This window comes from Entelurus aequoreus, linkage group LG02, assembly GCF_033978785.1.
Source record: "Entelurus aequoreus isolate RoL-2023_Sb linkage group LG02, RoL_Eaeq_v1.1, whole genome shotgun sequence".
Classification (NCBI taxonomy): domain Eukaryota; kingdom Metazoa; phylum Chordata; class Actinopteri; order Syngnathiformes; family Syngnathidae; genus Entelurus; species Entelurus aequoreus.
The window spans coordinates 16,009,763-16,035,053 of record NC_084732.1 but is presented as its reverse complement, the minus strand read 5'-3'; the positions used below and the strand labels follow the sequence as shown (position 1 = coordinate 16,035,053).

General features: G+C 33.3%; 1 protein-coding gene across 1 annotated transcript; it reads left to right on the top strand.

Annotated features, from left to right (window-relative positions):
• Positions 1–320: 320 nt before the first annotated feature.
• On the top strand, positions 321–23,411 carry LOC133662692 (synaptotagmin-4). Its single transcript, XM_062066817.1, has 5 exons — positions 321–352; positions 7,904–8,853; positions 12,908–13,088; positions 22,385–22,551; positions 22,637–23,411. The coding sequence occupies exons 1-5, from the start codon at positions 331–333 to the stop codon at positions 22,784–22,786; spliced, it is 1,470 nt and encodes a 489-aa protein (XP_061922801.1). The 5' UTR covers positions 321–330; the 3' UTR covers positions 22,787–23,411.
• The last annotated feature ends 1,880 nt before the right edge of the window (positions 23,412–25,291 follow it).

The window sequence follows — 25,291 nt, the reverse complement described above, 5'->3', positions numbered from 1 at the left end:
AAGATCCGCTAAGTGACAGGAGTGCTGTGCTGTTTTTAGGAGCATAAACAAAATGCATGTACCTGCACAGTGCCATCCCAGGATGCTCTTGACTTTAACCCTTCATCGACACTCACTCGGCACACCTGCACAAGCGGAGAGATGAGTCATGTGAAGATGTTTGGGAATGAGTGAAGAGACGAAGACACATGGTCGCAGACAGGAAGTGTGGATGCTGACTTGATGCACGTCGGTGCGGGGAGTAAACGCTCAGTGAGCCGCTGCGTGCGCACTAGTGAGCATGGTGCGCTCACTCTGACTCCTCGCGCTGCAAAGAAGCCCACCGCCGACATGTCGCAGTACGTCCTGGCAGGTAAGGACTCGTCTCTTTCGGACATTTTTTCTGCACCGTTTTGTTTTTTGAGCCAACACAAATATTGAATGTTCTGCTTTCTTGACTTGTTCCTCGGGTCATCATTGCATGACGGGCATGCTTTGTGCTGCTAGAACACTTTGCTTGTGTCCCAAATGGAGTACAAATAAATAAAATTCCATCCAAACTCTGGAAACAGGAATAATATTTAAATAAAGCTACAATAAGTAATAATAGTGTCTTCTTAATCATGCCAATGCTTCACTTGCTTGTCATGGAGAGGATATAGTGTCTCTGTGGTTGCCATGGTGACCCCGCATCACCTTCTGTCAGCGGTCCAAATATTGCTGGACCAGCCAGGACACCTGTCCTACGGGTCTTTACTCATGCTTGAAAATATGTGGCCACGTCAAAGATCCTCTCCGTGACAGGAGTGCGCTGCGGTTTTTAAGGATCTGCCGCGAAAACACTGGTCCAAGCTCGTCTAACGGACAGAAGAGTTTTATTGTTTTGCTGAAACGCTGGTCAAAGATCCTGTATACAACATAAGATATTTCCTGCTTTGAAAGCTCGACAGCAAAAATGCAAGTCAAAGAGCCTGTATTTGATAAGAACGTTGCTGTTTTTAAGGATTTACTGTAAAAACACTAGTAAAATATCCTGTAAAATATAAACCCCCCCACCCCCCCTGCTATTTTTAGAAACTAGTCTAAAAACACTAGTCAAAGATCCTCATTGTAACAGGACCCTCCAGCTGTTTTAAGGACATACTGAAAAACACTTAAGTTCAAGATCCTCTATATAAAAGGTAACATCTAATGCTTTTAGAAACTAGTCTAAAAACGCTCGTCAAAGATCCTCATAACAAGACCCTTCTGCTGTCGTTAAGGACCTACCGCAAAAAAAAATAAGATCCTCTATATGACAGGACCCTCCTGCTCTTTTTAGAACCTAGTCTAAAAACACTAGTCAAAGATCCTCATTGTAACAGGACCCTCCTGCTGTTTTAAGGACATACTGAAAAACACTTAAGTTCAAGATCCTCTATATAACATGTAATGCTTTTAGAAACTAGTCTAAAAACGCTCGCCAAAGATCATCATAACAAGCCCCTTCTGCTGTCGTTAAGGACCTACTGTAAAAAAAATAAAAATAAGTCCAAGATCCTCTATATGACAGGACCCTCCTGCTCTTTTTAGAACCTAGTCTAAAAACACTAGTCAAAGATCCTCTATATAAGAGGACCCTCCTGCTGTTTTTAGAACCTAGTCTAAACACACTTAAGTCCAAGATCCTCTATATGACAGGACCCATCTGATGTTTTTAGACACTAGTCTAAAAACACTAGTCAAAGATCCTCGTTATAACAACACCATCCTGCTGTTATTAAGGACCTACTGCAAAAAAAACGTAAGTCCAAGATCCTCTCTATGACCTTCTTCCTGTTTTTAGGAACCAGTCAAAAACACTACTCAAAGATCTTTTATATAACAGGACCCTCCTGTTGTTTTTCGGAACTACTGTAAAAACACTAGTCAAAGATCCTCATTGTAACAGGACCCTCCAGCTGTTTTAAGGACATACTGAAAAACACTTAAGTTCAAGATCCTCTATATAAAAGGTAACATCTAATGCTTTTAGAAACTAGTCTAAAAACGCTCGTCAAAGATCCTCATAACTAGACCCTTCTGCTGTCGTTAAGGACCTACTGCAAAAAAAATAAGATCCTCTATATGACAGGACCCTCCTGCTCTTTTTAGAATCTAGTCTAAAAACACTAGTCAAAGATCCTCATTGTAACAGGACCCTCCTGCTGTTTTAAGGACATACTGAAAAACACTTAAGTTCAAGATCCTCTATATAACATGTAATGCTTTTAGAAACTAGTCTAAAAACGCTCGCCAAAGATCATCATAATAAGCCCCTTCTGCTGTCGTTAAGGACCTACTGTAAAAAAAATAAAAATAAGTCCAAGATCCTCTATATGACAGGACCCTCCTGCTCTTTTTAGAACCTAGTCTAAAAACACTAGTAAAATATCCCCTATATAAGACGACCCTCCTGCTGTTTTTATAACCTAGTCTAAACACACTTAAGTCCAAGATCCTCTATATGACAGGACCCATCTGATGTTTTTAGACACTAGTCTAAAAACACTAGTCAAAGATCCTCGTTATAACAACACCATCCTGCTGTTATTAAGGACCTACTGCAAAAAAAACTTAAGTCCAAGATCCTCTCTATGACCTTCTTCCTGTTTTTAGGAACCAGTCAAAAACACTACTCAAAGATCTTTTATATAACAGGACCCTCCTGTTGTTTTTCGGAACTACTGTAAAAACATTAGTCAAAGATCCTCTTTCTAACAGGACCCTCTTGCTGTTTTTGGAACTAGTCTAAAAACTTTAGTCAAAAATCATCTATGTATCAGGACCCTACTCCAGTGTTTAGAACCTGGTCTAAAAACACTAGTCAAAGATCTTCTGTATGACAGGACCCCCTGGCTGTTTTTAGAAACTAGTCTAAAAACACAACTCAAAGATCCTCTCTATAAGAGGAGCCTTTTTCTGTTTTAAGGATCTGCTGCAAAGCACTTAAGTTCAAGATCCTCTATATAACAGTGCCCATCTGATGTTTTTAGAAACTACTCTAAAAACACTAATCAAAGATCCTCATTATAACAAGACCCTCCTGCTGTTGTTAAGGACCTACTGCAAAAAAACTTAAGTTCAAGATCGTCTATATGACAGGACCCTCTTGCTGTTTTTAGGAAATAGTCAAAAAACACTACTCAAAGATCCTCTATCTAACAGGACCCTCCTGCTGTTTTCAGAACCTAGTCTAAAAACACTAGTCAAAGATCCTCTATATACTGTAAGAAGACCCTTCTAATGTGTTTGGGAACTACTGTAAAAACACTAGCCAAAGATCTTCTATATAACAGAACCCTCTTGCTGTTTTTAGGAAATGCTGTAAAACACTAGTCAAATATTCTCTATATGACAGGACCTTCCTGCTGGGACTTACTGTAAAAACACCAGTCAAAGATCCTTCTGCTGTTTTTAGTAAACTACTGAAAGAACACTAATCAAACACCCAATACATGACGGAATGTTCTGCAGGTTTTTAGGATCTACTGCAAAAACATTAGTCCAAGATCCTCCAAATGACGGGAGCGCTGTGCTTTTTTTTTAAAGGACAGGCCAAGATCCTACACGAGAGGAGAGCTATGCAGTTTTCATGAATTTGCCATTAAATAAGAGATCATCAAAAATGCTCTAAGTAACAGAAGCATCCTGCTGTTTTTAAGGACCCACTGCAAAAACACAAGTCAAAGATATTTTATATGACAGAAGCGTTCTTCTGTTTTTAAGGACCCACTGCAAAAGTACAAGTCAAAGAGCTTTTATATGCCAGAAGCATCCTACTATTTTTAAGGACCCACTGCAAAAACACAAGTCAAAGATCTTTTATATAACAGAAGCATCCTGCTGTTTTTAAGGACCCACTGCAAAAACACAAGTCAAAGATATTTTATATGACAGAAGCATCCTGCTGTTTTTAAGGACCCACTGCAAAAACACAAGTCAAAGATATTTAATATGACAGAAGCATTCTGCAGTTTTTAAGGACCCACTGCAAAAACACAAGTCAAAGATCTTTTATATAACAGAAGCATTCTGCTGTTTTTAAGGACCCACTGCGAAAACACAAGTCAAAGATATTTTATATGACAGAAGCATCCTGCTGTTTTTAAGGACCCACTGCAAAAACACAAGTCAAAGATATTTTATATGACAGAAGCATCCTGCTGTTTTTAAGAACCCACTGCAAAAACACAAGTCAAAGATATTTTATATGACAGAAGCATTCTGCTGTTTTTAAGGACCCACTGCAAAAACACAAGTCAAAGATCTTTTATATGACAGAAGCATCCTGCTGTTTTTAAGGACCCACTGCAAAAACACAAGTCAAAGATCTTTTATATGACAGAAGCATCCTGCTGTTTTTAAGGACCCACTGCGAAAACACAAGTCAAAGATATTTTATATGACATGAAGCATCCTGCTGTTTTTAAGAGCCCACTGCAAAAACACAAGTCAAAGATCTTTTATATGACATGAAGCATCCTGCTATTTTAAGAGCCCACTGCAAAAACACAAGTCAAAGATCTTTTATATGACATGAAGCATCCTGCTGTTTTTAAGAGCCCACTGCAAAAACACAAATCAAAGATCTTTTATATGACATGAAGCATCCTGCTATTTTAAGAGCCCACTGCAAAAACACAAGTCAAAGATCTTTTATATGACATGAAGCATCCTGCTGTTTTTAAGAGCCCACTGCAAAAACACAAGTCAAAGATCTTTTATATGACATGAAGCATCTTGCTGTTTTTAAGAACCCACTGCAAAAACACAAGTCAAAGATCTTTTATATGACAGAAGCATCCTGCTGTTTTTAAGGACCCACTGCAAAAACACAAGTCAAAGATATTTCATATGACAGAAGCATCCTGCTGTTTTTAAGGACCCACTGCAAAAACACAAGTCAAAGATATTTCATATGACAGAAGCATCCTGCTGTTTTTAAGGACCCACTGCAAAAACACAAGTCAAAGATATTTTATATGACAGAAGCATCCTGCTATTTTTAAGGACCCACTGCAAAAACACAAGTCAAAGATCTTTTATATGACAGAAGCATCCTGCTGTTTTTAAGGACCCACTGCAAAAACACAAGTCAAAGATCTTTTATATGACAGAAGCATCCTGCTGTTTTTAAGGACCCACTGCAAAAACACAAGTCAAAGATATTTTATATGACAGAAGCATCCTGCTGTTTTTAAGGACCCACTGCGAAAACACAAGTCAAAGATATTTTATATGACAGAAGCATCCTGCTGTTTTTAAGGACCCACTGCAAAAACACAAGTCAAAGATCTTTTATATGACAGAAGCATCCTGCAGTTTTTAAGGACCCACTGCAAAAACACAAGTCAAAGATATTTTATATGACAGAAGCATCCTGCTGTTTTTAAGGACCCACTGCAAAAACACAAGTCAAAGATATTTTATATGACAGAAGCATCCTGCTATTTTTAAGGACCCACTGCAAAAACACAAGTCAAAGATCTTTTATATGACAGAAGCATCCTGCTGTTTTTAAGGACCCACTGCAAAAACACAAGTCAAAGATCTTTTATATGACAGAAGCATCCTGCTATTTTTAAGGACCCACTGCAAAAACACAAGTCAAAGATCTTTTATATGACAGAAGCATCCTGCTGTTTTTAAGGACCCACTGCAAAAACACAAGTCAAAGATCTTTTATATGACAGAAGCATCCTGCTGTTTTTAAGGACCCACTGCAAAAACACAAGTCAAAGATATTTTATATGACAGAAGCATCCTGCTGTTTTTAAGGACCCACTGCGAAAACACAAGTCAAAGATATTTTATATGACAGAAGCATCCTGCTGTTTTTAAGGACCCACTGCAAAAACACAAGTCAAAGATATTTTATATGACAGAAGCATTCTGCTGTTTTTAAGGACCCACTGCGAAAACACAAGTCAAAGATATTTTATATGACAGAAGCATTCTGCTGTTTTTAAGGACCCACTGCAAAAGCACAAGTCAAAGATATTTTATATGACAGAAGCATTCTGCTGTTTTTAAGGACCCACTGCAAAAACACAAGTCAAAGATATTTTATATGACAGAAGCATCCTGCTGTTTTTAAGGACCCACTGCGAAAACACAAGTCAAAGATCTTTTATATGACGGAAGCATCCTGCTGTTTTTAAGGACCCACTGCGAAAACACAAGTCAAAGATCTTTTATATGACAGAAGCATCCTGCAGTTTTTAAGGACCCACTGCAAAAACACAAGTCAAAGATCTTTTATATGACATGAAGCATCCTGCTGTTTTTAAGGACCCACTGCAAAAACACAAGTCAAAGATATTTAATATGACAGAAGCATCCTGCTGTTTTTAAGGACCCACTGCAAAAACACAAGTCAAAGATTTTTTATATGACAGAAGAGTTCTTCTGTTTTTAAGAACCCACTGCGAAAACAAAAGTCAAAGATATTTTATATGACAGAAGCATCCTGCTGTTTTTAAGAACCCACTGCAAAAACACAAGTCAAAGATATTTTATATGACAGAAGCATTCTGCTGTTTTTAAGGACCCACTGCAAAAACACAAGTCAAAGATATTTTATATGACAGAAGCATTCTGCTGTTTTTAAGGACCCACTGCAAAAACACAAGTCAAAGATATTTTATATGACAGAAGCATCCTGCTGTTTTTAAGAACCCACTGCAAAAACACAAGTCAAAGATATTTTATATGACAGAAGCATTCTGCTGTTTTTAAGGACCCACTGCAAAAACACAAGTCAAAGATATTTTATATGACAGAAGCATTCTGCTGTTTTTAAGGACCCACTGCAAAAACACAAGTCAAAGATATTTTATATGACAGAAGCATCCTGCTGTTTTTAAGGACCCACTGCAAAAACACAAGTGAAAGATTTTTTATATGACAGAAGAGTTCTTCTGTTTTTAAGAACCCACTGCAAAAACACAAGTCACAGATATTTTATATGACAGAAGCATCCTGCTGTTTTTAAGAACCCACTGCAAAAACACAAGTCAAAGATATTTTATATGACAGAAGCATCCTGCTGTTTTTAAGAACCCACTGCAAAAACACAAGTCAAAGATCTTTTATATGACAGAAGCATCTTGCTGTTTTTAAGGACCCACTGCAAAAATACAAGTCAAAGATATTTTATATGACAGAAGCATCCTGCTATTTTAAGGACCCACTGCAAAATCTCAAAGATCCTCCACAGGACATGAGCTCTCTCCGGCTATTAAAGAACTGCTGTACTGCTAAACGCTAGTCAAAGATCCTTTACTTGACAGAAGCACTCTGCTGTTTTTAAGTCCCTACTGCAAAAGCACTGGTAAAAGATCCCCTATACGACTAAAAGTATCAACTTTTTTGGTAATACAGTGGTTGCCATGGTGACCCCGCATCTCCTTCTGGTGGACCAGCCAGGACACCTCCCATCTCCCCCTGGGTGCCCCCTGGTCTTGTACTCATGCTAGAAAACAAGCGCTAACAAGAAATAATGCGTGTGTACATAACAGTTTGTTAGGATAGCTTTTATGCTGCGATTTTTGAGTCTTGCTTGGCACGCGTCTGGACCTTTAACAAGCACTCTCTGATGCACTTGTACTAACGATAAGACAAGATAAAGATAAGATAAGATAAAGTACACTGCACAACTGTTACTTAGTGTTACTTTGGATAGGAGTCGGTTTAAAGGTGGGTGACAAAAGCCAGGTTTCCAGAGTGCAAGCTGGATGTTTACGACTCGAGTCAGCAGTTGTCTAAATCAAATCACACAAAAGTTTGGCACCGGCAGGAAATTTGATGCGTTGGCGTCTGAAGCTTGATGAATGCGAGGCTGTTTCCTGCGTGAGCTCGTTAAGATGATTAATGTTGCGTAATCAAGTCTGCCGGTGTCCAGTCCACCTGCAGGTCCTGCTGGCCGTGCTCCTGGCCGTGGTCTGCTACTGCCTGGTGCTCGCCGTCCTTCTCTGCTGCCGCCGGAAGAAGGCCCCGCCCACGGAGGACGCGGAGGCGTCCGGCGCCTTCCCTCGTCCCGGCGAGCGGGTCACCGTGACCTTGACCCCGGCGTTGTGCACCCGGCCCGTCAGGCAGCAGTACGAAGAGCTGGACGGGGACGTGCTGGACTTCACGTCCTCTAAAAGCAGCTCCTCCCCGTCTGAGGACGACCTCAGCGATCTGCCCTTTGACCCCAGCCCCACCAGGTCGGTCAGTCTCTCCCCCGAGAGTTTGTCCCCGCTGCGCCGCCTCAGCTCTCCGGTTTTTCCATCCGTGTCCCGGGGCAGCTCCAGTCCCAGCAGGGCGTCTTTGCCGTCCCTCACTAAGCTGGTCCCCAAATCCCGCTGGACCAGGGGTCGGCGCAGCACCGTGAGCGGGGAAACTCTGGCGACCACGCAGCAGGAGGCGCCCTCGCCATCACAGTACGGCTCCACGGCGTCCTCCGTCCCCGCCAAGGCCGCCCGCTTGCTGCACTTCTCCCTGCTCTACTCGGCATCCGGCACCCTGGTGGTCAACATCCTGGGACTGTCGGGGGCCGGGCGGAGGCGCAGCAGCAGGGTGTCGGTGCGGGCCAGCCTTCCGCCCGTCTGCCCCGGGCCTCAGCGGGTGGTGTCTCGACGCAGCAGCCTCAACCCGGAGATGCAGAGCCAGAGCTTGGTCCTGCAAGTGGGCTCTGTGGACGAGCTGCGGGGGTGCACGCTGAGACTGGACGTCTACGGCCGCGACTTCTCCGGCCTGAGAGAGGTGGCGCTGGGGGCGCTGGAGCTGCCCTGTCAGCACCTGGACTGGAAACCCGACACCACAGAGACCTGCACCCGCCAGCTCAGCCCACCAAAAACCAAACTCAAGAAGGTAACGTCTGTCTTTTCACGCATGTCCTGCTTTTTAAGGACCTACTGCAAAAACCCCTGTCAAAGATCCTCTTCGTTCTGCTGTTTTTAGGAATCTGATGTAAAATTGCCAGTAAATATCCTCTATTAGACAGAATTACTCTGCTGTTTTTAGGGACCCACTGCAAAAACGCTCTGGTTCCTTTATCGGAGTAACATATTTTGTCAAAAAAAAAAAATATAATAATAATAATAGTAAAATAAAAACAAATAATTTAAGTTACACTAACTACAACAATTCTGTTATATACTAAAAACAAACGTCCACTGCAGTGGACTTTACTTTTAGCTATATTTCCTTTGGCAGACTTATATATTTTGTAAAAAAATAATAATAATAATGATAATAATAAAATAAATAATAATAGTAACAAAACAACAATTCTGTTATGCTAAATACAAACGTCCACTGCAGTGGACTTTTTTGTTGTTGTCCTTTATCAGTTACAAATTTCCCCCCAAAAATTAAATAAATCATAGTAACGATAACAAAAACAACAGCAGTCCTGTTATGCTAAACATGTACTGAAGTAGACGTTGTTGTTTTTTTCCTATATTTCTTTTATCAGACTTAAATATTGTGTACAAATAAATAAATACAATAAATATTGATAGTAACAATAACAACAACAATTATGCAGTTGACACTTGTTTTTGCTCGGGTTCCTTTATCGGAGTAACATATTTTGTAAAAAAGAATAATAATAATAATAATAATAAAATAAAAACACATAATTTAAGTTAAAATAACTACAACAATTCTGTTATACTAAAAACAAACGTCCACTGCAGTGGATTTTAATTTTTGCTATATTTCCTTTGGCAGACTCATGTATTTTGTAAATAATAATAATACTAATAATAATAATGCAAAAAAAAAATATAATAGTAGCAAAACAACAATTCTGTTGTGCTGAACACAACGTCCACTGCAGTGCACTTTTTTTTTTTTGTCCTTTATCAGTTACGAATTTTCCCCAAAAAATTTAATATATCATAGTAACGATAACAACAACAGCAGTCCTGTTATGCTAAACATGTACTGAAGTAGACGTTGTTTTTTTTGTTGCTATATTTCTTTTATCAGACTTAAATATTTTGTACAAATAAATAAATACAATAAATATTGATAGTAAAAATAACATCAACAATTATGCAGTTGACACTTGTTTTTGCTCGGGTTCTTTTATCGGAGTAACATATTTTGTAAAAAAAAAAATAATAATAATAATAATAATAATAATAATAATGATAATAATAATAATAATACAATAAAAACACATAATTTAAGTTAAAATAACTACAACAATTCTGTTGTACTAAAAACAAGCGTCCACTGCAGTGGACTTTAATTTTTGCTATATTTCCTTTGGCAGACTTACGTATTTTGTAAAAATAATAATAATAATAATAATAATAAAATAAATAACAATAGTAACAAAACAACAATTCTGTTATGCTGAACACAACGTCCACTGCAGTGCACTTTTTTTTTTGTCCTTTATCAGTTACGAATTTTCCTCAAAAAATTTAATAAATGATAGTAACGATAACAAACAACAGCAGTCCTGTTATGCTAAACATGTACTGTAGTAGACATTTTTTTTGTTGCTATATTTCTTTTATCAGACTTAAATATTATGTACAAATAAATAAATACAATTAATATTGATAGTAACAATAACAACAACAATTATGCAGTTGACACTTGTTTTTTCTCTGGTTCCTTTATCGGAGTAACATATTTTGCAAAAAATAATAATAATAATAATAATACAATAAAAACACATAATTTAAGTTAAAATAACTACAACAATTCGGTTGTACTAAAAACAAACGTCCACTGCAGTGGACTTTAATGTTTGCTATATTTCCTTAGGCAGACTTATGTATTTTGTAAAAAAAATAAAAATAATAATAAAATAAATAACAATAGTAACAAAACAACAATTCTGTTATGTTGAACACAAACGTCCACTGCAGTGCACTTTTTTGTTGTTGTTGTCTTTTATCAGTTACGAATTTTCCCAAAAAAATGTAATATATGATAGTAACGATAACAGACAACAGCAGTCCTGTTATGCTAAACATGTACTGAAGTAGACTTTTTTTTTTTGCTGTATTTCTTTTATCAGACTTAAATATTATGTACAAATAAATACATACAATAAATATTGATAGTAACAATAACAACAACAATTATGCAGTTGACACTTGTTTTTGCTCTGGTTCCTTTATCGGAGTAACATATTTTGTAAAAAAGAATAATAATAATAATAATTATTATTATAATAATAATAATAATAATAATAATAATAATAAAAAACTACATAATTTAAGTTACAATAATTACAACAATTTATTTTACTTAAATATTTTGTACAAATCAATAAATACAATAAATATTGATAGTAACAATAACAACAACAATTATGCAGTTGACACTTGTTTTTGCTCTGGTTCCTTTATCGGAGTAACATATTTTGTAAAAAAGAATAATAATAATAATTATAATAATAATAATAATAATAATAATAATAATAATAATAATAATAATAATAAACCACATAATTTAAGTAACAATAATTACAACAATTTATTTTACTTAAATATTTTGTACAAATAAATAAATACAATAAATATTGATAGTAACAATAACAACAACAATTATGCAGTTGACACTAGTTTTTGCTCGGGTTCCTTTATCGGAGTAACATATTTTGTAAAAAATAATAATAATAATAATAATGATTATAATAATAAAAAATAAAAAAATAAAAAAATTAAAAAATAATAATAATAATAATAAACCACATAATTTAAGTAACAATAATTACAACAATTTATTTTACTTAAATATTTTGTACAAATAAATAAATACAATAAATATTGATAGTAACAATAACAACAACAATTATGCAGTTGACACTTGTTTTTGCTCTGGTTCCTTTATCGGAGTAACATATTTTAAAAATAATTATTATTATTATTATAACAATAATAATAATAATAATAATAATAATAATAATAATATTAATAATAATAATAATAATAATAATAATAAAAAACACATAATTTAAGTTACAATAATTACAACAATTTATTTTACTTAAATATTTTGTACAAATAAATAAATACAATAAATATTGATAGTAACAATAACAACAACAATTATGCAGTTGACACTTGTTTTTGCTCTGGTTCCTTTATCGGAGTAACATATTTTGTAAAAAATAATAATAATAATAATAATGATTATAATAATAAAATAATAATAATAATAATAATAATAAAAACACATAATTTAAGTAACAATAATTACAACAATTTATTTTAGTTAAATATTTTGTACAAATAAATAAATACAATAAATATTGATAGTAACAATAACAACAACAATTATGCTATGCAAAACACAAATGTCCACTGCAGTTGACACTTGTTTTTGCTGTGGTTCTTTTTATTGGAGTAACATATTTTGTAAAAAAAAGAATAAGAATAATAATAATAATAAAATAAATAATGTAAGTAACAATAACTACAACAATACTAAACACAAACGTCATTTGGACACCAAATGCAACAAATTTTGGTCACAAAAGCTTTTAACCAAATTCTGCCAGTAGAATAGCCGTTGCACGGAAGCATCCGTGACCTTTGACCTCTAAAATGAACAAAAATGGCGGAGTCTTACCAAGAAGCGCACATTATTCACATACTAAGTGTCATGTGTTACATTTAATAATCACATCTTATATTTATGGACACTTCCTGTTGGTGCAATCGACGCAAGTGTCCCAATCATGTCGCCATCACTTTGACGGATGTGCTCCGACACGTCGAGCGACGACGTGCTTGACGCGCCCATGCCGTTATTGCGGCCTTGTCAACCGTGAGTGTGTGGGCGACGCAAACGACGCGGCGCAAGAATCCATCCATCCATCCAGGAAGTGATGGTCACATGACTCGCAGCTTACGTCAACTCACAAAATGTGTTCCCTGTTCTTCCTCCTCAGAGCGTGAGCTCGCAGGACACGTCGTCGGGCAGGAAGGCGTCGCTCTGCACGCCGTCGCCATGGCGACCTTTGGGCCAGCTCCTGGTGCTGCTTCAGTACCAGTCGCTGGCACGCCGCATCAAGGTGATGGTACGCAAGGCCCGGAGCCTGGCCAAGCTGACCCGCATCCCCGGAGCTCCAGGTACATGACACACATCACAAGAACACAAAATATATTTTGAAAAACTGATTGTACTAATGAGTCTATGTACAAAAACCTGAGAAATATAACTCCAAATATCAAGAAAAAGTTAAATAGGACTTTTTCAAGCATATTGTTATTTTTTGCTTATTCTAAGTAATACCAAATTGAGACACATATAAGACAATACATTATGTCATCTTATATTTGGTGTTTAGAGATGTGTTGGTGCAAATGAGGGAGAAAAAAAGGCTGATGTGCTAATCGTTAGGATTTATTTGGTCTTTTTTTCTCTTAAAAAAGCTGTTGTCTTATATGCGGCTCAATCCAATGCAGTATTCGTCACTCATTGAGATCTAGGATGTTAATATTTTTTTAGATGTATAAAAAAAAACTGAATGTTCTAATGAGTTTATGTTCTAAAATCTGAGATGTATTACTTCAAATACGAAAACGAAAAAAAGTTTTAAAAAACGACGACTTTTTCAAGCATATTGTAATTTTTTCTTATTTTAAGTAATCGAGACAAATATAAGTCGATACATAACGACGTCTCATATTTGGTGTTTAGAGATGTTTTCATGCAAATGACGGAGAAAATGGATGCTGTGCTACTCGTTAGGATCATTTTAGTCTTATTTCCTCTTAATATAGCATTTGTATTATATTCAGGGTTGTCTTATATGCGGGCCAATCCAATACAGTTTTTGTCATTCTTTGAGATCTGGGATGTGAGTATTTCCATTTAACTTTTGTTTTCTTTTTAATGTAAAAATGCAAAAATGGATTGTACTAATGAGTCTATGTACAGAAATATGAGAAATATAACTCCAAATATGAAGACAAGAAAACGTAAAAAATTTGACTTTTTCAAGCTTATTGTTAATTTTTGCTTATTTTGAGTCATATCAAATTGAGAAAAATATAAGACGATACATTATGATAGCTTATATTTGGTGTTTAGAGATATTTCTGTGCAAGTTATGAAGAAAAAAAAGGCTGATGTGCTAATCAATAGGATTTATTTGGTCTTTTTTTGTCTTAAAAAAGCTGTTGTCTTATATGCGGCTCAATCCAATGCAGTATTCGTCACTCATTGAGATCTAGGATGTTAATATTTTTTTACATGTATAAAAAAAACTGAATGTTTTAATGAGTTTATGTTCTAAAATCTGAGATGTATTACTTCAAATACGAAAACGAAAAAAAGTTTTAAAAAACTACGACTTTTTCAAGCATATTGTAATTTTTTCTTATTTTAAGTAATACCAACATCGAGACAAATATAAGTCGATACATAACGACGTCTCATATTTGGTGTTTAGAGATGTTTTCATGCAAATGAGGGAGAAAATGGATGCTGTGCTACTCGTTAGGATCATTTTAGTCTTATTTCCTCTTAAAATAGCATTTGTATTATATTCAGGGTTGTCTTATATGCGGGCCAATCCAATACAGTTTTGGTCATTCTTTGAGATCTGGGATGTGAGTATTTCCATTCAACTTTTGTTTTCTTTTTAATGTAAAAATGCAAAAATTGATTGTACTAATGAGTCTATGTACAGAAATATGAGAAATATAACTCCAAATATGAAGACAAGAAAACGTAAAAAATTTGACTTTTTCAAGCTTATTGTTATTTTTTGCTTATTTTGAGTCATCTCAAATTGAGAAAAATACAAGACGATACATTATGATAGCTTATATATTTGGTGTTTAGAGATATTGCTGTGCAAGTTATGAAGAAAAAAAAGGCTGATGTGCTAATCAATAGGATTTATTTTGTATTTTTTCGTCTTAATAAAAACTGTTGTCTTATCTGCGGCTCAATCCAATGCAGTATTCGTCATTCATTGAGATCTAGAATGTTAATATTTTTTTACATGTATAAAAAAAACTGAATGTTCTAATGAGTTTATGTTCTAAAATCTGAGATGTATTACTTCAAATACGAAAACAAAAAAAAGTTCTAAAAAACTACGACTTTTTCAAGCATATTGTAATTTTTTCTTATTTTAAGTAATACCAACATTGAGACAAATATAAGACGATACATAACGACGTCTCATATTTGGTGTTTAGAGATGTTTTCATGCAAATGAGGGGAAAAATGGATGCTGTGCTACTCGTTAGGACCATTTTGGTCTTATTTCCTCTTAAAATAGCATTTGTATTAAATTCAGGGTTGTCTTGTATGCGGGCCAATCCAATACAGTTTTTGGCATTCTTTGAGATCTGGGATGTGAGTATTTCCATTCAACTTTTGTTTTCTTTTTAATGTAAAAATGCAAAAATTGATTGTACTAATGAGTCTATGTACAGAAATATGAGAAATATAACTCCAAATATGAAGACAAGAAAACGTACAAAAATTTGACTTTTTCAAGCTTATTGTTATTTTTTGCTTATTTTGAGTCATATCAAATTGAGAAAAATATAAGACGATACATTACGATATCTTATATTTGGTGTTTAGAGATATTTCTGTGCAAGTTATGAAGAAAAAAAAGGCTGATGTGCTAATCAATAGGATTTATTTGGTCTTTTTTCGTCTTAAAAAAACCTGTTGTCTTATCTGCGGCTCAATCCAGTGCAGTATTTATCATATCTAGGATGGCAATATTTGTTTACATGTATAAAAAAACCAGAATGTTCTAATGAGTTTATGTTCTAAAATCTGAGATGTATTACTTCAAATACGAAAACGAAAAAAAGCTTTAGAAAACGACGACTTTTTCAAGCATATTGTAATTTTTTGTTATTTTAAGTAATACCAACATTGAGACAAATATAAGACGATACATTACGACATCTCATATTTGGTGTTTAGAGATGTTTTTATGCAAATGAGGGAGTAAACGGTTGCTGTGCTACTCGTTAGGATCATTTTAGTCTTATTTCCTCTTAAAATAGCATTTGTATTAAATTCAGGGTTGTCTTATATGCGGGTCAATCCAATACAGTTTTTGTCATTCTTTGAGATCTGGGATGTTAGTATTTCCATTCAACTTTTGTTTTCTTTTTAATGTAAAAATTGATTGTACTAATGAGTCTATGTACAGAAATATGAGTAATATAACTCCAAATATGAAGACAACAAAACGTAAAAAATTTGACTTTTTCAAGGTTATTGTTATTTTTTGAGTCATATCAAATTGAGAAAAATATAAGACGATACATTATGATATCTTATATTTGGTCTTTAGAGATATTTCTGTGCAAGTTATGAAGAAAAAAAGGCTGATGTGCTAATCAATAGGATTTATTTGATCCAGTGCAGTATTTATTATTCATTGAGATCTAGGATAGTAATATTTACATATGACTTTATTCCTGTTTTTTTACACGTATAAAAAAAACTGAATGTACTAATGAGTTGATGTCTTCAAATCTGAGATGTATAACTTCAAATACGAAGACGAGAAAAAGAAAAAAAAAACCTACTTTTTCAAGCATATTGTTATTTTTTGGCTTATTTTAAGTAATATCAAATTGAGAAAAATATAAGACAATACATTATGACGTCTTATATTTGGTGTTTAGAGATGTTTCTGTGTAAATCGTGCAGGAAAAAAAGGCTGATGTGCTAATAGTTAGGATTTATTTGGTCTTTTTTCGTCTTTAAAAAAAACTGTTGTCTTATATGCGGCTCAATCCAATGCAGTATTTATCATTTATTGAGATCTAGGACGGTAATATTTACATATGGCTTTATTTTACACGTATAAAAAAAACTGAATGTACTAATGAGTTGATGTCCTAAAATCTGAGATGTATAACTTCAAATACGAAGACGAGGAAAAGTAAAAAAAACAACTACTTTTTCAAGCATATTGTTAATTTTTTGCTTATTTCAAGACAAATATAAGACGGTACATTATGACATCTTAAATTTGGTGTTTAGAGATGTTTCTGTGTAAATCATGCAGGAAAAAAAGGCTGATGTGCTAATAGCTAGGATTTATTTGGTCTTTTTTCATCTTAAGAGAACTGTTGTCTTGTATGCGGCTCAATCCGATGCAATATTTCTCATTCACTGAGATCTAGGATGTGAGTATTATCGTATTTCCTTTGTGTTTTTTTTTTTACTAAATAAAAAAAAAAAAGTATGTACTAATGAGTTTATGTCCTAAAATCTGAGATGTGTAACTTCAAATACAAAAATGAGAAAAATTAAAATACAACTTTTTCAAGCAAATTGTTATTATTTGCTTATTTTAAGTAATACCATATCGAGGCAAATATAAGACGATATATTACGTTTTCGTGAAAATGAGGCGAAAAAGGCTGATGTGTTAATCGTTGGGATTTATTTAGTCTTTTTTTCTCGTTAAAAAGTTGTCTTATATGCGGCTCAATCAAATGCAATATTTATCCTTCATCGAGATCTAGGCTGTGAGTATTTACGTATGAAAAAATGCTTTCAAAATGCACGAATGAGTTTATGTCCTAAAATCTGAGATATATAATCAAATCCCAAGTTGAGAGACAGCTTTTTTTAAACATTTATAATGGTAATGCTGTATTATTAACACTAATATAAGACAACATTTGCTCGCCGCCTTAAAAAAAGATGACGTTTCTTATATTCTCCAGAGAACCAATGTCCTCTGTATAGGACATTTCTTCTTTGGTCGCTGTTGTACATTTAGTGAACAAAATATTGTAATAATATTGGCAGTCCAGAGATATTTTACATGTTGGTGTGAGGCAGGTGTCGTCTTACATTCGGGTCAAATGACTGAGATTACCTATTTTTGGCACCACGTGAACGCGTAGAAGACACAACGTGTCTGAAAATGATTGCCGTCTTGTTCCCGCCGCGCCGCAGTAGAGCCGTGTTGCGTAACCACATCAGTGTCCGGTGTCAGGACCACCGTGGTGTGGTCTGCTTGCTATCTCCTCATCCTCGCCTTCATCCTCGCTCCACTGGTGCAGAAATGGCGAGGCGCGGCCGCTGAGCGCCAACAAAACAAATGTTGACAGTTTTGTTTCGTTTCAATGCGTCAGATTAATTCGGCGTGGTCAGCTGCCAGGAATATGTCCAAACAAATAAAATGACTCCTTGCTTTTGACTTATTGGCTCATCCAATCAAGTAAGTGATATCTTCCTGACAACCCGCGTCCACTGCAGTGGACGTTATTTTTTGCTCTGTTTTCTTTGGCGACTTACATGTTTTGTAAAAAAAAATAAAAAATAAAAAAAAGTATTAAATAAATGATAGTAACAATAAACACAAACATTTATTTTTGCTCTATTTCCCTTATCTGTTATGGGAAGAAAAAATAAAGAATAAATAGTAATAATAACAACAACACTCCTGCTATGCTAAACATGTACTGAAGTAGACATACATGTTTGTTATATTTCTTTTATTAAAAATAAATAAATAAAATAAATAGTGATAGTAACAATAACAACAACAATTATGCTATGCAAAATACAAATGTCCACTGCAGTAGACATTTGTTTTTGCTCTGGTTCCTTTATCGGAGTAACATATTTTGTAAAAAAAAATATATATATATGTTTATATATAATAATAATAATAATAATAATAATAATAGTAATAAAATACAAATAAATAATTTAAGTAACAATAACTACAACAATTCTGTTATACCAAACACAAATGTCCACTGCAGTGGACATGACTTTTTGCTATATTTCTCTAGGCAGACTTACATATTTTGTAAAAAAAATATATATTTATATAATAATAATAATAAAATTAAATTAATAATAATAGTAACAACAACAATAACAACAACAACAATTATGTTATGCTAAACACAAACGTCCAGTTACAAATTTTTTACCCAAACATTTTTTTGCTATGTTTCTTTTATCAGACTTCAATATTTTGTGCAAATAAATAAATACAATAAATATTGATAGTAACAATAACAACAACAATTATGCTATGCAAAACACAAATGTCCACTGCAGTTGACACTTGTTTTTGCTCTGGTTCCTTTATCGGAGTAAAATATTTTGTAAAAAATAATAATAATAATAATGGTAATAATAAAATACAAATAAATAATTTAAGTAACAATAACTACAACAATTCTGTTATACCAAACACAAATGTCCACTGCAGTGGACATTACATTACTCTACTACTACTACTATTAATACTAATTAATACTAATATTACGATGTACTGTTACTATTAAAAGTACTACTATTACTACTGTTATTCCTAATAATAACACTAATACAATTACTACTATTAATAATACTACTACTACAACAATCCCTACTATTACTATTGACACTACTAATACAATTACTACTATTAATACTACTACTCCTACTACTGCAACAATCTCTACTATTACTATTAATACTACTATTAATACTACTACTATTAATACTAGTAGTCCTAATAATACTACTAATACTAATATTAGTATTACTACTTTCACTACTATTACTGCTAATACTACTATTAATATTACTACTATCACTACTACTACTACAATCACTACTATTACTATTAATACTACTATTAATATTACTACTATCACTACTACTACTACAATCACTACTATTAATACTACTATTACTATTAATACTACTACTATTACTCCCAATACAATCACTGTTTCTACAATCATCTACTACCAAAAAATAATCTCTTTATCTGTCAAATGTTTAAATATCTGAATAAAATTAAACTTGAAAAATGAAAATAAATACTAATACTATTAAAACTACTACAATTACCACTATTATATAGTACTGTTACTACTACTACTTCTACTATTAGTAGTATTCATACTACTACTACTACTACTAATACTACAACTTTTATTATAAAACTACTACAATTAGTCCTATTACTACTACTACAATTAGTACTACTCCAATTACTACTCCTATTACAATCATTACTATTCATAATCCATCCATCCATTTTCTACCGCTTATCCCTTTTTTGGGGTCGCGGGGGGCTACTAGTAATAATACTACTACTACTATTATTACTACTACTACTGTTACTACTACTACTAGTAATACTACTACTATTACTAGTACTACTTATTACTATTTTTTGTCCTGTCTAGCTTCTGAGGCAAATCATATAGTTGATGTAGATGCCCGTATCGGCTGTACAGATTTACTTTACAAAAGAGAAGTGTAGGATACTTCTCTTGTTGCCTTATTTGTATTTGACTTTATTAAATGTATTTATATTATCATTTGGTGCAGCCGGGCCGGAGCAGGAGGGGATAGAAAGAGGGGAAAAAAGGAAGACAGAGGGGGAAATTGTGGGGGAAAAGGGGGATTAGACAGAGAGACAAAAACAACAACAGCAGCAAACACAACAATAACAGCAACAGAACAACATCAGCAAATAGGACATGTACAAATATGATAGTAAAAGTGATAGTAAAGAAGCAGTTAGTGAAATAAATATTAATAATACAGAAATGACAATGAGCATTATTACACTACAAATGGAACAATACAAACACCAATAGAAATATCGCTATTGATAATAAACAATACCAATAATGTACCTCTATTATCAACAATACAGTTGTTCAGATGCAACAATACATATACGTAATGATAACTAGAAATACAAAAGAAAGCAGATACATGGAGAGGAAGAAAGAGAAGCCAGCCATATTAACCTTGTAGATTGTTATAGTAACAATAGGTTAAGCTTTGTCAGTACAATTACTACTAATAACACTACTACCATTACTAGTACTACTATTACTACTACAATTAAAACTACTGCAATTACTACTATTAATACTACTACTATTAATACTACTACAATTACTATTATTAATACTACTACTATTACTACTACTACTACTATTAAAAATACTGCAATTACTACTATTAATACTACTACTATTTTTTTACTACTACAATTACTACTACTACAATTACTACTATTAATACTACTACTATTACCAGTACTACTACTACTACTACTATTAAAAATACTGCAATTACTACTATTAATACTACTACTGTTGCTAGTACTACTATAACAATGACTATTACTACTATTAAAACTACTACAATTACTACTATTAATAGTACTACTATTACAACAATGACTACTAGTACTATTAAAACTATTACTAGTACTACTACTATTACTACTACTACTATTAATACTACTACTACTATTAAAAATACTGCAATTACTACTATCAATACTACTACTTTTAATAGTACTACTATTACTACTACAACAATTACTATTACTACTATTAAAACTACTACAATTACTACTATTAATACTACTACTGTTGCTAGTACTACTATTACTACTACAACAATGACTACTAGTACTATTAAAACTATTACTAGTACTACTACTAATACTACTACTATTAAAAATACTGCAATTACTACTATTAATACTACTATTATTAATAGTACTACTATTACTACTACAACAATTACTATTACTACTATTAAAACTACTACAATTACTACTATTAATACTACTACTGTTGCTAGTACTACTATTACTACTACAACAATGACTACTAGTACTATTAAAACTATTACTAGTACTACTACTCTACTACTATTAATACTACTACTACTACTACTATTAAAAATACTGCAATTACTACTATTAATAGTACTACTATTACTACTACAACAATTACTATTACTACTATTAAAACTACTACAATTACTACTATTAATACTACTACTGTTGCTAGTACTACTATTACTACTACTACAATGACTACTAGTACTATTAAAACTATTACTAGTACTACTACTACTACTATTAAAAATACTGCAATTACTACTATTAATAGTACTACTATTACTACTACAACAATTACTATTACTACTATTAAAACTACTACAATTACTACTATTAATACTACTACTGTTGCTAGTACTACTATTACTACTACAACAATGACTACTAGTACTATTAAAACTATTACTAGTACTACTACTACTACTATTATTAATACTACTACTATTACTACTACTACTATTGAAAATACTGCAATTACTACTATTAATACTACTACTATTACTACCACAACAATGACTACTAGTACTATTAAAACTATTACTAGTACTACTACTACTACTATTATTAATACTACTACTATTACTACTACTACTATTAAAAATACTGCAATTACTACTATTAATACTACTACTATTACTACCACAACAATGACTACTAGTACTATTAAAACTACTACAATTACCACTATAAATACTACTACTAGTACTACTAGAAGAATGACTACTACTACTACATGCGGTGTACATGGTTTGTCAGATCACTACGTGGTCATCAATCTGCATCACGGTGGCAAAGTGATCGGCACCAAAGAGACCAAAGGCGCCGCAGGTTCGAATCCCGTTTGGAACGCTCCCTTCTTGTTCGACCTGCCGCCCGGCAACGTGGCTCAGTTGCCGATGCTGCTGGAGTTTATCGTCATGCAGGTAGTAGACGTACAGTATATAGTGCAATACAGTGAGTAGTAGTAGTAGTACTGTAAGTACAGTAAGTACAGTATGTCATGTGCAGGGTCGCCTCTACACCAAGAGCAGCATTCTGGGCCGCGTGCTGATTGGCAGCCATGTTTTGGAGGCGGAGCAAGAACACTGGAAGGACATGTGCAGCCGAGAGCCGGCAGAGACCGCCCACTGGCACGCCGTCCAATCAGAAGCTCAGTAGTCCACGACTACTTCCTGTATTGGTCTTCGGGCGCCGCTCTTCATTCCTCTCCTCTTCATGAACTTTGACTACAGCAGCGACAAAAACATTCATTTGAACTTTGCTCTTTTGTTTATGTTTGAAGTTGTCAACTGGACTGTTAGCAGAACAACTACACACTTTTCACAAACATGCAACAATATTCCAACTATTTCAGCAACCGCACTCTTGCACAGCTGAAATGAACAAAGTGCTACAAAACATTCAATAACACAATACCTGATATCATTTATCCTGAATGTATTCATTTATTATTATCACAATGTGTTCATTTATTTTCTTTTAATGAGAACTATTATGTCCTATATCCGTTACGAATTTATTTATTATTATTAATGACCACTGCAGTATCTGATATCATTCATCCGGAATTAATTTATTTGTTGTTATAAAATGACAACTACAGTCTATGATATCCTTCATTTGCAAGTGTTTCATAAAAAAACAGTGTCTGATATCAATTATCCTAAATTGTAAATTGCACTGATATCATGCATCCTGAATTTATTTATTTGCTATTACTTCATGAAAACAAGTATCTGGTATCATTTATCCTTAATTTGATCTATTTTCATATAATTTGACAAAAAAACGTGTCTGATATCATTTGCTCTGAGTTTATTCATTTGCTATTATTAAATGAAAACCAGTGTCTGATATCAGTTTTCCCTATTTTTTTTCCATTTGCAAGTATTTCACAAAAAACAGTGTCTAACATTAATTATACCTATTTTATTCATGTTCCTTTTATTTGATGAAAACCAGTGTCTGATATCATTTATCCGGAATGTATTTATTTGCTGTTATAAAATGACAACCACAGTCTATGACATAATTTATCTTTATTTTTATTCATTTACTGTACTTTTATTTCATGAAAACCAGTGTGTGATATCATTTATCTTTAATTGTCTTTATTTGCTTTCATTTCATTTCAAAAAACAGTGTCTGATATCAATTATCCTTAATTTTCCTACTATTTGGAGAAAACTGGTGTCGGAAATAACATACTGAATTTATGAATTTACTAATATTTAATGAAAACCAGTGTCTGATATCAGGTATCTTTAATTTTCTTAATTTGCTATTTTTTCATAAAAACTACAGTCGGATATCAGTTATCCTTAATTTTCTTCATTTGCAAGTGTTTCATTAAAAAAAACACTCTCTGATATCAATTATCCTAAATTGTATTAATTTTTCTGTTATTTGATGAAAACCAGTGTCTGATATAATTAATCCTGAATGTATTTATGTCCAACTTTTGGGGGAGCAGGAGTCCTAACTGCTTTGGTACACCTGCCGATGACAGCCTTCAGTATTTTCATGTCAATTACTTCATGAAAACCAGCATCTGGTATCATTTATCCTTAATTTGATCCATTTTCATATAATTTGACAAAAAACAGTGTCTGATATAATTTGTTCTAAATTTATCCATTTGTTATTTAATGAAAACCAATGTTTGATATCAGATTTCCCTTTTTTTTTCATTTGCAAGTATTTCACAAAAAAGCAGTGTCTAACATTAATTATCCCTAATTTTATTCATTTTCCTTTTATTTACTAAAAAACAGTGTCTAATATCAGTTTTTCTTAATTTTATTTATTTGCGAGTGTTTCATAAAAAAACAGTGTCTGATATCAATTATCCGAGATTGTATTAATTTTTCTGTTATTTGATGAAAACCAGTGTCTGATATCATTCATCCTGAATTCATGTATTCGCTATTACTTCATGAAAACCAGTGTCTGGTATCATTTATCCTTAATTTGATCCATTTTCATATAATTTCACAAAAAACAGTGTCTGATATCATGTGTTCTGAATTTATCCATTTGCTATTATTTAATGAAAACCAGTGTCTGATATCAGTTTTCCCTATTTTTTTTAAATTTGCAAGTATTTCACAAAAAACAGTGTCCAACATTAATTATCCCTAATTTTATTCCTTTTCCTTTTATTTGATAAAAAAAGTGTCTGATATCAGTTTTCCTTAATTTTCTTCATTTGCACGTATTTCACATTAAACAGTGACTAATATTAATTCCCCCTAATTGTGTTCCTTTTCCTTTTATTTGATGAAAACCAGTGTCTGATATCATTTGTCCTGAATTTATGCATTTGCTATTACTTCATGAAAAACTGTATGATATCAATTATCCTTAATTTGATCCATTTTCAAATAATTTGACAAAAACCAGTGTCAGATATAACTTGTTCTGACTTTGTTCTTTTGCTATTATTTAATGAAAACCAGTGTCTGATATCAGTTGTCCTTAATTTTTTTCATTTGCTATTATTTAATAAAAACTACAGTCGGCTGTCATTTTCTCTTCATTTGCAATGATTTAATAAAAAACAGTGTCTGATATCAATTATTGTTAATTGTATTCATTTTCATATAATTTGACAAATTCATTTGTCGTGAATTTATTTATTTGCTATAATTTAATGAAAACCGG

Bases quoted from the DNA above. Each gene is read 5' to 3' on its own strand.
- LOC133662692 (XM_062066817.1), top strand. From the start codon at position 331: ATGTCGCAGTACGTCCTGGCAG. The intron at 353-7,903 runs GTAAGGACTCGT...GCCGGTGTCCAG, and splicing joins GTCGCAGTACGTCCTGGCAG to TCCACCTGCAGGTCCTGCTG. The intron at 8,854-12,907 runs GTAACGTCTGTC...CTTCCTCCTCAG, and splicing joins CAAAAACCAAACTCAAGAAG to AGCGTGAGCTCGCAGGACAC.